The sequence below is a fragment of the Cucurbita pepo genome, chromosome 8 (assembly GCF_057944985.1).
Source record: "Cucurbita pepo subsp. pepo isolate OVF chromosome 8, ASM5794498v1, whole genome shotgun sequence".
Lineage (NCBI taxonomy): Eukaryota > Viridiplantae > Streptophyta > Magnoliopsida > Cucurbitales > Cucurbitaceae > Cucurbita > Cucurbita pepo.
The window spans coordinates 8,103,788-8,118,695 of NC_141805.1; the positions used below are offsets into that span (position 1 = coordinate 8,103,788).

Here is a 14,908-nt window from a genome sequence, read left to right on the forward strand (position 1 = left end):
TTCTGTGATTGATTGATTGATTGATTATATGTTGAAGAAATTGTGTTTTGTTTTTGTTTTTGTTTTTGTTTTTGTTTTTGATCCATTTCTGTATGCCAATTTGATTCTCTTCTGTTCTCATCCTTTGTAGATTAGGATATGCTTTGCTTTTTTGGCTTTTGCATCTCAAGAATTCAATGCTTTTGTTGTGTGGTCCTTTCATTTATATTCCTTCTTCTTCTTCACCAATATATGGATAAAATCTCTTAGCTTCTTCTTCTTCCTGCTTTGGTTTGCCCTTTATGGGTCCATGCATATCTCTTCCCCACGTATCTTTTTTTACGAATGATTTGATTCAAATTGTAATACATGTGAATTGGGGTTTCATATATAATGAGTTTGTATAAGAGTAGATTATGAAATGTTTAATGTCTCTTTAGAAATTTGTTAATCGAGAATATAAATATTTCACAACATGGGTATAGGTATATGTAATTCGATCTTAATTCGAACTGGGTTATGAACTTCTAATTATTAGAGTTCGTCTTTTGATTTGAATGGGTGAGAATGATTTTTCTGCGGATTCAATAATGTGAGTAGATGAGAAGTTTCCTTAAGTTTTGATTTCAAAATTTCAATAGAGATCACTCTTTTACTAGCTTGAGAGGGACGTATTTTAATGAAAAAAACATGTACTAGAAAGTCATTGTTGAATGTTGAAAAGAGCGAGTTTCAAGGGTATCTCACGAAGACAACGTGCATCTTCTTTCACTTCTAGAGGAAGAAGACGATGTGACTCGTTCAACCTAATTTTTTATCCCTCCTTAATTTTTCTTAAAACTAGGCCCTATGGTTCTAGAAACTAAAAGTCATAAGGATGTTATCGAAGAAAATTTGGAGTAAATTGGATATTGAAAACTCGGACAACTCTCTTTGTGACCGCATAGCTCTTGAACTCTCTCCCACCTCAACCAACTGTCCGTGAACATCTGATAAAAAAGAACCTAGTTGTAAGTTCTCATCATGTTCTTAATCTAGTCCATCTTTGTATCCTAGAGTCGTCCTTAGTTTGTAATAAATTTGAACAAACCCACTCGTGTTGATTTTTATTTTTTTTAAATTGTGGTGTTGTTGGTCTTAATTTGATTTAATTTTACCATATTTTATTTGCTTTCCTCTTATCTTTCTAGTCACAATCCATGATTCGAAATCTAAAAATTCAAATCGTGAGATATTTGTATCAAAATATGGATGTTATAGCAACCCAAGCTAGACAATAACACGAAACCCACTCATGCAAGTATACGTCGAAAAATCTAACTACAACAACCATGAAATTGGAATAAAAATCACCAAGAACAAAGACAATCTAAATGGGACGAGTGCAATTGAAGGAGGCGAAAAAACCGAAAGGGAGATGAAGGAAGAAGAAGAGGAGACATTCAGCCAAAGAGAGAGAGTGGACACGTGCGATGCTACCAAGCTAAAACTAAAAATGAACGTCAACTCGACCAACCACGAAAGGTTAGAACTTGGTTGATTTGGTAGAGAGACAAGGAGTTGATAGCTAATAAAAATGGGCAAAAAATAATGGGATCTTAGGGACAACTCAGGTTGAATATGGGAAGTCAAAACTTGTAGGCACAATAATAATGAAGCAAAGCCTAAACATTAATAGAAAGAAGTAACAGCTATCCGACCAACTTAGTTGGGGTTAGTTATGTCGGTGCACCACATTTGTATCATCACATTCCCCCCTTCAAATGCCCATTCTAATTCACCTCTAATTTATAAAATAAAATAAAATAAAATAAAAAAAATTGATGGTAATATGTCTCATCATAACTAATTACTACTATTATGCCTAATCATAATTAATTAAAGGAGTTGCAACTAATCAAAGTCAGGGCAATTATGATTCTTAATTAAAATTAAGAAGAAATCAATTTTAGTAATAATAATTCAATCCTACTTCTACCATTTCAAACTTTTTTCAATTATACCCTTCAAAACAAAGTAATAAATAGAATTAGAAAACAAAATTTAAAAGTATTTTATATATACGTGCAAGTGGCTCGATACTATTCATTTGCAAGCATGTTTTGTTTTCGCTCACATGTTTTGACAATATCTATTACTCAAAACGGTAAATAGATCGGAAAATATTATTACTCAAACAAACAATATAGGGTTAATGAGAAATAGAATTGGGATAGAATGTTTAATCTTTATTGATATTCACGACGTTTAAATAGGATACAAGCTACCCTCTAAAACCTGCCCATAATAGAAATATAAACTAACTAAATCTTGAGAATAAAATAAAATATACTACTAATCAAATCATAAAGGAAAAATATAATATCTAACATATATTAACTGATTACGAATGTTTTGTATCAAACTAGCAATAATTTCGTTCATTCACATTATTTATACAATTATTATTATTATTATTTTTGTAATTTAAATTATTGAAATTACTATATTTTCATTGGAATATTGGAACTTTTTATTATATATTTAAAAAGTTAAAAGAAGAAAATAAAATAGATTCCCTTTCCCTACCCCTACCATGACTTGATAAGTAGCATCAATTATTTGAAAGCAAAAGTTAGACATTAATCACATGCCTACCTATTTTTACCCCTATGGCCATGTGCTTGTGAGTCCCACATCCCAATTATATGATTAAGCCCATCATTCATGAACCAAAGCTTCATATCATACTAATACTAACACACTAACATTCTAAATTTCTTTCATTCAAATACATTTCAAACTGCATTAAACCAAAACCAAAACCAAAAAAACATGAAACCATACTAAAACCAACTCTACTCGACCCTGAATCTCATCAGAAGAACGCTCTACTACCGTAAAACACACGGGAACCGTTGTTTTTTGGTGATTGTAGGTTCGGGTTAGAGCTCGAACTACCCGAACTTGGAGGACCATTTGTGTCGATATCCAAAGGAAGTTTCATCTTTGCTAATGACTCTGTGAATTGTTGCATGCTTTTCATGTACATGTCCACAATGTCCTGTTGCACCACTTTCTCTTCCTCTGGCTCGATGCTCACGCAAACTACTGGCTTCGTAACTGTATCACTTGCTGCGTCGCTACACGAATCGTTGACCTCGCTGTTTTTAGCATTTGGTGCTGAAACATGTTCTTGGGTTTCAGGTTTTGAACTTGCTGATGTTTTTGATGACTCCGAGCATGTAGGTAGTGACGGTGAAGAAACTGCATCGTTTGATACACTATTAGGTGGAGAATCGATCTTTGAAGCTTCACTTGACTTCTCGTTCGACATTGGAAAGACTGGATTCTCACACTTGGGAATGGTTAAGCTCTCTGAAGATTCAGAATCCAAATTCGAACACGTGATACCGATGTACTCGGAGACCATTATCTGATCTTCGTTCGCAATCTTAAGATCCGGGAATTCCATCATGTCCAAATCATTTGGATGTGGTTTGGCTAAACTTGAATCCTCCCCTTCTGCAATGGCTTCAAGGGGAGCTGTAGCTATGGCTGGAATGGCCATGAACTCTGGTGAAGCTCCAATATACGAAATCGATAGCTGCACGAACCCGGCAGGCGAATGGAACAAATCGGTGGACGAAAGAGAGAACTCTTTCTCCAACTTCCCATTGACAACAACAACTTCTCTTAAAGGGATCAAAGCAAAACCAAGCAACTGATCTTCAAGATAATTCTTGACTCTACTCAGCATCCATAACTCACATTTGAGCGACGTATCGATGGATCGAACGTCGAGGCGAACACTGTCGTTGAAAACAGGATTTCTCCCACCACCGTTGATGGTTTTGGTGGACACAGAGTTTGCAGGATCAGTAGTGAAAGAAAGCCTAGCATACACATCTTGCTTGTGGTATATGCATATGTTATGAATGTCTCTTGCTTGGTGAACCAACACCTCAAGAACACCAACAACTTCCTTATTCTCCTTCCCATTTTCCACAACACATTCCTTCTTCTGTTCCTCTGAAACAGCCATGTTCTTAGCTTCGGAAGCCATTAAAACACCTGCAAATTCCCAAAAAAATACCCCAATTTCATTCAACTTGGAAAGATCCTAAAGAACTCACAATTCAAAGCTACAATCGGCAGAGTTTTTCACATCAAATACAGAGAAACAGAGCAAAAAAGCCCTAAATGAAAGATGAATAAACAGAAGAATTTGAACAAAACTGAAAAGGGTTTACAAAAACAGTAAGAACCCAGAAGCCATAAGTGAAAAGAAATCAAAACCCTAAACCCAATTACCAGAAATGAGCACCGAATCTGAAAATCCCCAAATCCAGAAACAGAGGACTAGAAAGAACACACGAAGCAGAGTGAAATTCTTAGAATCCGAAAGCGAAAAGACAAAAGAAGAAAAAGGGGAACACAAATAGATAAAGAAGGGGAGTGTTTGTTTGTATTCATACCTTTAAGGCTCCAAAGTCAAAAACGATAATCCGGGAAATCTGGTGCACTTGAGAGCTCGAAATCGCCTCGAGAATGGGAATTGAATTGAATGATTTGTTTTTAGGGAATTTTTGTGAAATGGGGTTTTAGGATGAAGAAGAGAGGAGATGAATTGGGGGTTTGTAAAAGGAAGTCCCACGCGTGGGGGCTGGGAATTGACGAATGAGACCAAGTGGGACACACACAGATAAAGAAACGCAGTGCAGCGTTTTCATTACTGTTTTTTGTGTGAGCAGTGGTGGTGTTTCAGCTTTTGAATCATCCACATCGCTGCCTTTCTTCAATTATTGATCAACAAAGTTCTTTAAATATGATATCACAAAAAGGAATTGCTTTGGCTATGGAAATAAGACATCCAACACTTTGGTAAACTTTGAAAATATGTTCTTTTTGATGCAAGTGGGAAAAGAAGAGAGCTGTGGAGTTTCCATCAAAAGGGGAAAATTTTGTGCTGTTACAAAGTTACCTTTAAGGAACTTCAAGTTCAAATTTTGAATTAAAGTGGGAGGGAAATTTTCGAGCCAAGCTACTGTTAGATGATGAAAGTCCCCATCAACTAATTTAGAAAATGATAATAGGCTTACCCATCCCGATTAGATCTTTTGGAGAAGCCCAAAGAAAAGTCATAAAGTAGTAGTATTTAAAGTCATAAAGTAGTAGTATTTAGTCTATTTACGTGGGACAAATATTTAAACTTTTGATATTCGCATTGTTTGCTTATAAACCATTAACCCTAAAGGGTATCAAACTCGTTATTGGGAAAATAGCATTGAAAATATTGTTTTTGCAACTAAAAATTGTGGTATTTAATTATTGTGTTACTTCGTCCAAAACGTTAATTTCTTCTAAAAGAATAATAAAGAAATCGCCCACCGTGGGGTTCGAACCCACGACCACAAGGTTAAGAGCCTTGCGCTCTACCAACTGAGCTAGACGGGCTTATGAACAAAATTCAAGAAATATTAAATTTGTTACATACTCTTTATTATTAAATTCTAAGTAGGTTTCTACATGATATCAGTTTACTAATACATAAGATATCACGTACGAGCTTAATGATATCACATACAAGTTTAATGGGGGAGACGTAGAATTTTGATCCACTATAAGATATCACGTACGAGCTTAATGATATCACATACAAGTTTAATGGGGGAGACGTAGAATTTTGATCCACTATAAGATATCACGTACGAGCTTAATGATATCACATACAAGTTTAATGAGGGAGACGTAGAATTTTGATCCACTATAAGATATCACGTACGAGCTTAATGATATCACATACAAGTTTAATGAGGGAGACGTAGAATTTTGATCCACTATAAGATATCACGTACGAGCTTAATGATATCACATACAAGTTTAACGAGGGAGACGTAGAATTTTGATCCACTAACAATTCAAGATGGTCCTCAAACATTTGTATGGACCATTTCCAATCATAATTTTTTTGCTTGTCTAATAGCTTTTGTTAAACTAACTTGTTTCGGTTGGCAAAATAATACAACTCTTACAAATACTTCTATCACTAAATTTTAGGCTTTCTAAAACTCGTTTCACAACTAGCATCTTCATTTGTTTAACACTCTTATGTCCAAGTCTATTGTGCATAGACTTGAACGGGAAGCACTTCCAGCTAGAACAACCATAATTATACCCCTGTAGTGGTGTATAAGCTTTTAGATTTTTCACATGCTACTACTCTAGCATCTTTCACAATGTTCTACAAATTCTTTCCAAACATTGCTACATAAGTTGTGTTATCCAACTGATTAATGGAGATAAGATTTTACTTGAGACTAGAGATGTGATGTCCCACATTGGTTGGGGAGGAGAACAAACCGTCATTTATAAAGGTCTAGAAACCTTCCTCTAGCCGACGCGTTTTAAAGTCTTGAGGGGGAGCCCGAAAGGGAAACCCAAAGAGGACAATATCTGCTAGCGGTAGATCTGGGGCATTATAAGAGATATATGTGACATACTTCAATGCCCATTGATTTCCTATTGAAGTTTGTATGCATATATCTCATTTTTCTTCAATCTCTAAGACTTTGTTGTCGGCGAGCTACACTTTCTGAAAATTTTTAGGTTTGAAATTTCATAACAATTCCTTGTTTCAAGACGAATGAAAAACTGCACCTGAATCCAAAATCAAAGATTCAATCGGGCTATCCACACCGAGGATTAGAGCATCTCCGATGTTTTCTGCTGAATTTATAGAATCATTATCATCTCGAGATTTATGATTCTACTTCTTCTTTGGTTTTGTACAATGTTTCTAAAAGTGTCCATTTTGTTCGACTAGGTATGTTTGAGGTCTTTAATTTACTTCTTCCCCTTCAATCAACACTAAGATTTCCGCTAATTTTCTATTTCCAAATATTTTCGCTAAGGACTATATCTCAAATTTTATCAAAGTTCAGTTTCTTAGATCCTCAAAAATTGTTGTTGGCAGCCACAACAATCTCCCACGATTTGGGTAAGATAACATCCAAATCAATGTTTCGTCTTTAAAATTAATTTCCATAACACTGCCTAAGAGAATACAAATAATGCACAAAAATACATACTCAAAGCATTGCATAAGAAAGTATACATATGGTTCAATTTACCATAGATAAAAAAAATTTATTATACACATGCTTGTTAGATATTAGCTCAAGTTAATAATGCAACGATCCATGTCAATGATTAAAAATTCTAATTTGGCACTTGATGACTCCGACGTTTCCTTACATCCCTTGCAACATAGTTACTTTACTTACTACTTGATTCTAAGAGTGAAGTCTATTCACACATATCACACACACACGAGTCTTTTAAGCATGTTTTGTCCTCGCTCACATGCTTCCTAGGAAAACTCTTAGGAAGTCACCCAACATAAAATTCCTCAAAGAAAAATACGCTCAACTTTGAAGTTCCTATAATTGAGTTATCGAAAACAAAGGTACATCTGTTTTATCTGTTTTATAGGTAATAACTTTCCATTTTTTAAAGTCTTTCTTACTTTAATGTCACAAATTAGTTAACATTGAGAAATTAGTTAAAAAACAATTGAGAAGTCCATAAGAGAAATTGATGGATATGGTAAACACCCATCTATCACTCTTTCTAAGGTTGAAGATAAACTAGCTAAGTTTTGAAGAATATAAAAGTTGGTTCACCCCTTAAGTCAGATACGTCATTTAATAGATTCACTGCCCTGAAAAAGGTATTTAATGAAAGAATGAGAACGATGTTTAAACCACGATTGGGTTTATGATAAGTAAGAGAACCGCTTGAAACTTTGAGGTCTCTTAAAAGTTTAGATAGTTGTAGAACCTAGGCTTGAACTTCGAGAATTGTTTTTTGGTAACTTTGTAGGTTAAGGATGTGATTAGAGCCTAAAAGTTGGTTTCTTACCAAATATGTTTATACTCACCAAGTCATTAGTCATATGTGTTAGGTTGTAATCCTTAATTTTTTAATCTTGTTCTTGGAATAGTAAAGTTCTTAATAGCACATTCATTTATGTCTTTGATTTTTGTCTTTTAAATTCGGTGTTTTTTATTTTTAAATTATACAAAATTTTATTGTATCAGTTCATGTGAGATATTTGATCGACAAGGTAATATGAATTTTAATCTAAAACAGCAAGGTATGTAGGTCCTTGACTACCCAATTAAGAACATCCTAAATAGACGACTTACTCCTTTTCGACTCCAAATGAGAAGCAATGAACAATATAAAAAGGGAAGGTTACCTAAAAAGAACGAGAGCCACCAAAGGGAAAAACGAAAAAGACACAAAATAGACTTCTACTGCTATAAAACCAGATAGCAAGAGGAAGAATAACTCTAATTTCGCAACTATTGACAACAATAGGAAAAGAAGACCGAGAAGAATAAATTAACCCTAATTCAACAACTATTAATTGGATGACTGAATGAGCTGCAATGGCCAATTCCACTAGTGACTTGGGATGGCGTCAAGACATGTGAACCATGTTAATTGGAAACAAAAATGATGTTGGATGCGACATTGCACACGGGAGACCTTGGCCTAATGTAGAGGCAAGTCGATTGTGTCATAGATGATTGAACATGTACACGAAGGTGGAGTGTGTAGCCAAACAAGCTTGGATTCAACACAAGTGATATTTGATGGGTGAAGACAAATCTCGCCTAAAGTCTGACCAAGCCACAAAGTCGGGCAACAAATGAATATGGGGCTTGGGTTCTCCTCAAAGTTGGTCATGAGCATGTCAAGATCACAATGCCGCACGGTTGGAAAAGTAAAACCGTGACACTGAGCATAGGAGACCTCAGTCAAGCGGATTCCTCACCCATGTCATGTAATTTATTCCATGTTTTAAGTTTCAATCATAAATAGTCTTAAACTTTATATTTTATCTCAAATAGTTTCATTAATTTTTTTTAACAATATTGATATGAAATTAACTCAAGGAAAGTTTGGAACAAATTACCTTCATGATCAAAATCGAGAGTAAAAAAAAACTCGTTTCTAAATTCGTGATTTGAATCACTCCACACTAGGTTTGATCAATACCACTTGATTGAATGAAAATAAAAGTTTAGCTCTCAACAAAACTAAAATAAAAATTTATTCTTCTTAATTTCAAAATGCGTTGAAAATAAACATTATAATAACCTATATTAATTGAGAGGATAATTTGTTTCAAATATACCATTTGAACTGCGTTTCAATAATATTCATAAAATTTAAAAAGTTTTATTAATAACAATTTTTTTAAAACGTTTATAAAACTAACGCCCACCGTGGGGCTCGAACCCACGACCACAAGGTTAAGAGCCTTGCGCTCTACCAACTGAGCTAGACGGGCTTCATGGCACATTTTAATTTTATTATATTATTGTATTTCTTGGATTATAAATTCATTTCTTTGTATAACAATTTCCACCGTCGTTATTGAGCACTACGCTGACGTAGTTGTTAGTACTTATTTCGATCACACGCGGGTTAGGTATTGGTTTACTAAAATATTAGATACCACGTAACGAGCCGAACAATATCTAACGAGCCTAACAATATCACATGAAGAAGAAAAGAAAATTCGGTCTCAAAAGCTTAAACTTTTTCTACACGATGATCTTCAAAAGAGTAATTTCAATCTAGAAACAAAACACAAAACAATATTGTGCTACCCACGTACATAAATATAAACCTTATAACAAATTGGAAGGGAGCTGATAAAACAATCTTAATTCTCAGCCCAACGATTCAAATTCTCAGGGGATATGACATACAATAATTATATGCAGTAAGCAGTTGTTGTTGTTTTTTCTTACATTCCCATATAACACCAATTTCTGTCACAATTTAGTGCAACTTATTTTAGTTTAAATTAGTTATGGAATATATGATATTCGTAATCTTCCCGAATATATTAGTTAGGAAATATATCTTAGATATCGTAATCAGTTGAATTTGAATAGTAGTATATTTTATTTTATTATCTGGATTTAGTTAGTTTATATTTTCTTGGTAGATATTATTTAGTATCTTGTATCCTATTTAAAGGTCGTGAATATCAATGAAGATTGAACATTCGATCCCAATTCTTTTTCTTATTCTTAAATCGGTATTCTTTCGTTGAGTAATAATATTTTCATATCTATGCACACTTTTGAGTGGTAGATATTGCGTTAATTTCAATTTCTCAAATCTTGTTTTCAAAACTTTTTTTCGAAATCTCTCTACCCCCGTTTTCTAAAACTTTCTTCTTGAACCGGGTCCAGAGGCTCGAGCATACGTCGCTTGGCCGTAGGCGATGCAAGAACTAATAGACTTAACTCACTTGTTGTTGGAAAATGAGTGCCGCACAATCGCAAGTCTTTGCATGCAACTTTGCTCTAACTAAAACTTGACTGCAACCACGCTTGATTTTGAACCAGAAATGTAATGGCATTCTTCAAAATCCCAAGGATTTCAAGCAATAATCGATTTGAGATCTCGACATCAATTTCTTTACAAATTGAGAAAGGGTCTATGGTGTGCGATTCTGAAATTTTGAGCAAGAATGGTTTTAAAACGTGGCGAGATTAGGATAAACATAAGGATCGTTTTCATACCTGATCGTCGCCTCATTATGATAACCATAATGATCGTTTCCATGCCTTGTAATGTACGAGTCCATACCATCGTAAAAAAGGGCCCGATGTATGTACACACAATGATGCATGAAGTCCCAACATTTTTTCTTTTTCATTATCATGTATGACAACCCCTTTAGCATTTTCCTTCATATCATATCATATCATATTAGTATATCATTTCTCATATTGTTTATCATATCGTTTATTGTATCTTGCATGCGCATGTCAGAGTTGTATCTCATGCTAGTTCGTCGTTTTGCTTGTCAATCATTTCATTCATGTCACATATCATATCATGCGCATGCACATATCATATCGTAAATCATATCAGTCTCATATTATATTACAATATGTATAAATACATACATCGTTCTCATATCCTAATCACTCCGTAAACATTTTGTAGTCATATCATTCCATATACATATCTTGATAATATCATTTCCTAAACTAATCCTAACCCTATCGTTTTATTAGTTTATCATAACCACTTTTTTTTTTATTTTTTTATTTTTTATTTTTTTACATAACCTAACCGTATTGTTTTATCAATCTATCATAATCATATCGTTTTTTGTACATAACCTTATCGTATCGTTTTATCAATCTATCATAATCATATCACTTTCTACACATAACCTTATTGTATCGTTTTATCAATCTATCATAACCATAACGTTTTCTATACATAATCTTATCGTATTGTTTTATCAATCTATCATAACCATATCGTTTTCTATACATAACCTTATTATATCGTTTTATCAATCTATCATAACCATAACGTTTTCTATACAACACCTTATCGTATCGTTTCATCGATCTATCATAACCATATTGTTTTCTATACATAACCTTTCATATTGTTTTATCAATCTATCATAGTCATAACAATTATCGCATCCTATCTCAAATATATCATTGAACACATCATACCGTAAGTGTTATCATACAATTCACATATCATAACATATACATATCATAGTCATATCATATCATAGTCATATCGATTCATAAACAATTTACACATATCAAATATATGACACGTGCAGAACCACGGGACACGTGTCAATATCAAATATAACCATGTCGTTAGTAAGGTCATTTACTTGGTTGGCCTTAGCCGACGTTCTATCCTATTTCTGAGATTGACTTGACTTGTCCCTCGAAGTTTGTAATGATCTACACGGAGGTATTCTACCGTATTAAGAACTTTCGTCTAATTTTTGAAGAAAGTATTAGTCTATATGCCATTGGACCTTATGTTAATTTGTCTCAAAATCTTGTCCAGACTAGGTTCCTTATATTCCATTCTTTGTAATCGATGTCCGGACGCATCGAGTCATCTTTCTTCTTTGACAAATAATGTTGGTGCACCCTAAAAAGGTACGCCAGGGCGGATATAGCCTTTATCTAGTAAATTTTGTAATTGCACCTTAAGTTCCTTTAATCCTACTTTTACCACGCTATTAAGGACTTAGGTGACGTGGTATTTTTTATAGGTCTTTTAGAAAGGCGTTTGAAAGTACGCTCACTATGGATACCGTGCCTAAGGTCTCTTCCTTTTCTCTCGCATTCACGATACTCCCTAACGTGGTCCAGCCCCCCTCGTTGGACCATTCTCTACGCTTTCACACTTGTACCTTGACTAATCTTAACACCTATACCTTAAACATAATAGTGGGTACAAACAATGGTGTGAATACCACTTCTTTTAATAGGGGTCGCCCACTTCCTTGACGTCCTCTATCCCACTCTCTAAGCGACATGATTCACTTCTCCCATCTACATATAATCATAAACATATAATTTCGTAACATAACATATCAATAGGCATACAACCAAGTCAGGTATCATACTCATTATTACAATCTGGCCATATAATTTCATGTTAAGTTGACATTTAATCATAGCATAAACAGTTAATAACATCCCTTTTTCTTATCTTATGTAGGACATACCTGACAGTGACGCGGCATCGACGGTGGGATTGTGGAACATGTCAAGGCTACATCATAGGCTAGCCTACAAGATTTGTAACGACCCTAAATTTTCTACTTAATTTGTAACGACCCTAAATTTTCTACTTAATCTAAGGTCACTACTGTATACATATCATGAATATTAAGTGTAGAAATACTTCATTTAAACTTATTTATAAACATGAACTTTATCTTAAAGCACTATCATAGACTTGCATGTTCGAAATCATCTTTAAAACGATACAACGAAATAGTAAATGAAATAAATAAGTGTTAAAATTTAAAAAATAAAAAATAAAAATAAAAAAAACTTTATTCTAATTTAAGAAAATAAGTACAACTATCATATGCATGTGTCATGATATCGAATTGCGATGTCGTCCTTAGGGTATAGGGATGTCTTACCTGAAATAGATATAGCATGTGGCTTGAGTATTTTAAGAAATACTTAGCAAGTGACCCCACTATTAGGGTTAGATGCAAACACACACAATCATGAGTGAGACTTGTCATATCAGTATATATTCCTTTGGCGGTTATCCTAAACGGGCTAATTGGATGTGTATTTACTGTTCTACACACCGTCCACACGTACGAGTATGGACCCACCAGTCAGTTTGCACACTTCCTAGACCCCTTTCTTATCGGGTGAGCATTCTCAGGTTGTTGTTGTCCGGACACCCGTTCAGGAATAGCAACCATGGCAACATGATAAACATAATGATTGTTTTCCTGCATAACCGTCGCAGCATTATGATAAACATAATGATTATTTTTCTGTCGAACCATTGCAGCATTGTGATAACCATAATAATGTTTCGTTGCCTCGTAACATATACGTCCGTACCATCGTAAAAATGAGGTATTTCTCGATGCATGTACACACAATGATGCATGAGGTCTCAACATTTTTTTGTTTTTCATTATCATGTATGACAACCCCTCTAGCATTTTCCTTCATATCATATCATATATTGTATCATTTATAATAGCCACAAAAAAATAAACAAATAAAAATTATTATAAAAAATATATACGTCAAAATAATAATAATAATAATAATTCATAAATAAATAACTAACAAGGATTACTTAACAATAAAAATAAAAATAAAATTTACCCACCTCTCCCCACTAACCTCTCATCCGCATCCTCTTCCCTCAACCCCACAATATCACAGTTCATCCAAAAATAAACAGAAAAAAAAAAAAAAAAAAAAAGGGTCAGATTTGAGTAAAAGTAAAATGGTGCAATGCATATTTGCTTGGAGAGATTATGGTCAGGTCAGATTTGAGAAAAAGTAAAATGGTGCAATGCAGATTTACTTGGAGAGATTATGGTCTGTTGTTACTGTAAAATCCTATCTTGTATTTTCTTTTACATAAGAAATTAATTTAGGATCCAATATTCTTTCAATTAATTAGATTTTTTTTGTTAGCATGGGAAGTTATAGGAAATAAGGTTAGAATTAATAAAATTTTGGTTGGCAGATCCATAAATCTACGTAAGATAGTAGCCAAACAATCTATTAAAATTGACCAATAATATCTGTTTACCGAATGAAAATAAATATAGAGTTAGAGTAATATCTTATTTACAGAATTGAAAATGTTTACATAATTAAAAATCTATTTACAAATGAAAATAATTAAGAGAGGGAGGAGGGAAGATTTGTTGAACAGAATTAAAAAATAAAACAGGAAATATCAGAAGGCATGAAACTCCATCAAATTTTGTGTAACAGTAAATATCAGAATTTTAACCATGTAAATTAGAGAAATAATTTGACAGAGTTCAAACTTGAAACATGTCATGGGCTCATATAGGTTGACTCGGTTTTCAAATGACGAAATCAAATTTTTATTAAAGATATATTCGTGATAACGACTTAAGCTAGCCAGGTAAGTGACCTTACTATCGGCATGGTTATATTTGATGTTGACACGTGCCCCGTAGTTCTGCACGTGTCATATATATTGATATGTGTGAATTGTCTGTGGATCGATACACTTCTTATATGTTATAATATGTGAATTATATAATAATAATTACGGTACGATGTGTTCAAGGATATGTTTGAGATAGGATACGAGAAGGATGCACAAAACGAAATGTAATGATAGGAGTAAAATACGTTCATGAAACGTTAAGGTTAGGTTACATACCGGAGTGATATGGATAAGAGAGATTGATGGAAGAATACGGTTAGGTTACGGGTAGAAAGGGATAGGTTTGTGATAGATTGATAGAACGATAGCGTTAGGATTGATAGCGATAGCATTAGGTTACATTCTTGTGAAGATATGACAAAGGTACGTTAACGTAATGATA

General features: G+C 33.9%; 1 protein-coding gene and 2 non-coding genes across 3 annotated transcripts; all 3 read right to left on the reverse strand.

Moving 5' to 3' along the window:
• Positions 1 to 2,682: 2,682 nt before the first annotated feature.
• On the reverse strand, positions 2,683 to 4,687 carry LOC111784419 (uncharacterized). Its single transcript, XM_023665132.2, has 2 exons — positions 4,437 to 4,687; positions 2,683 to 4,032 (listed from the first exon to the last, which is right to left on the reverse strand). Exon 2 carries the CDS (start codon positions 4,022 to 4,024, stop codon positions 2,837 to 2,839), a length of 1,188 nt encoding a protein of 395 aa, XP_023520900.2. The 5' UTR covers positions 4,025 to 4,032; positions 4,437 to 4,687; the 3' UTR covers positions 2,683 to 2,836.
• A 655-nt stretch (positions 4,688 to 5,342) lies between these two features.
• TRNAK-CUU (transfer RNA lysine (anticodon CUU)) lies at positions 5,343 to 5,415 on the reverse strand. The gene has a single exon. It is a non-coding gene; the product is annotated as a tRNA-Lys (tRNA).
• A 3,834-nt stretch (positions 5,416 to 9,249) lies between these two features.
• TRNAK-CUU (transfer RNA lysine (anticodon CUU)) lies at positions 9,250 to 9,322 on the reverse strand. The gene has a single exon. It is a non-coding gene; the product is annotated as a tRNA-Lys (tRNA).
• Between the last annotated feature and the right edge of the window lie 5,586 nt (positions 9,323 to 14,908).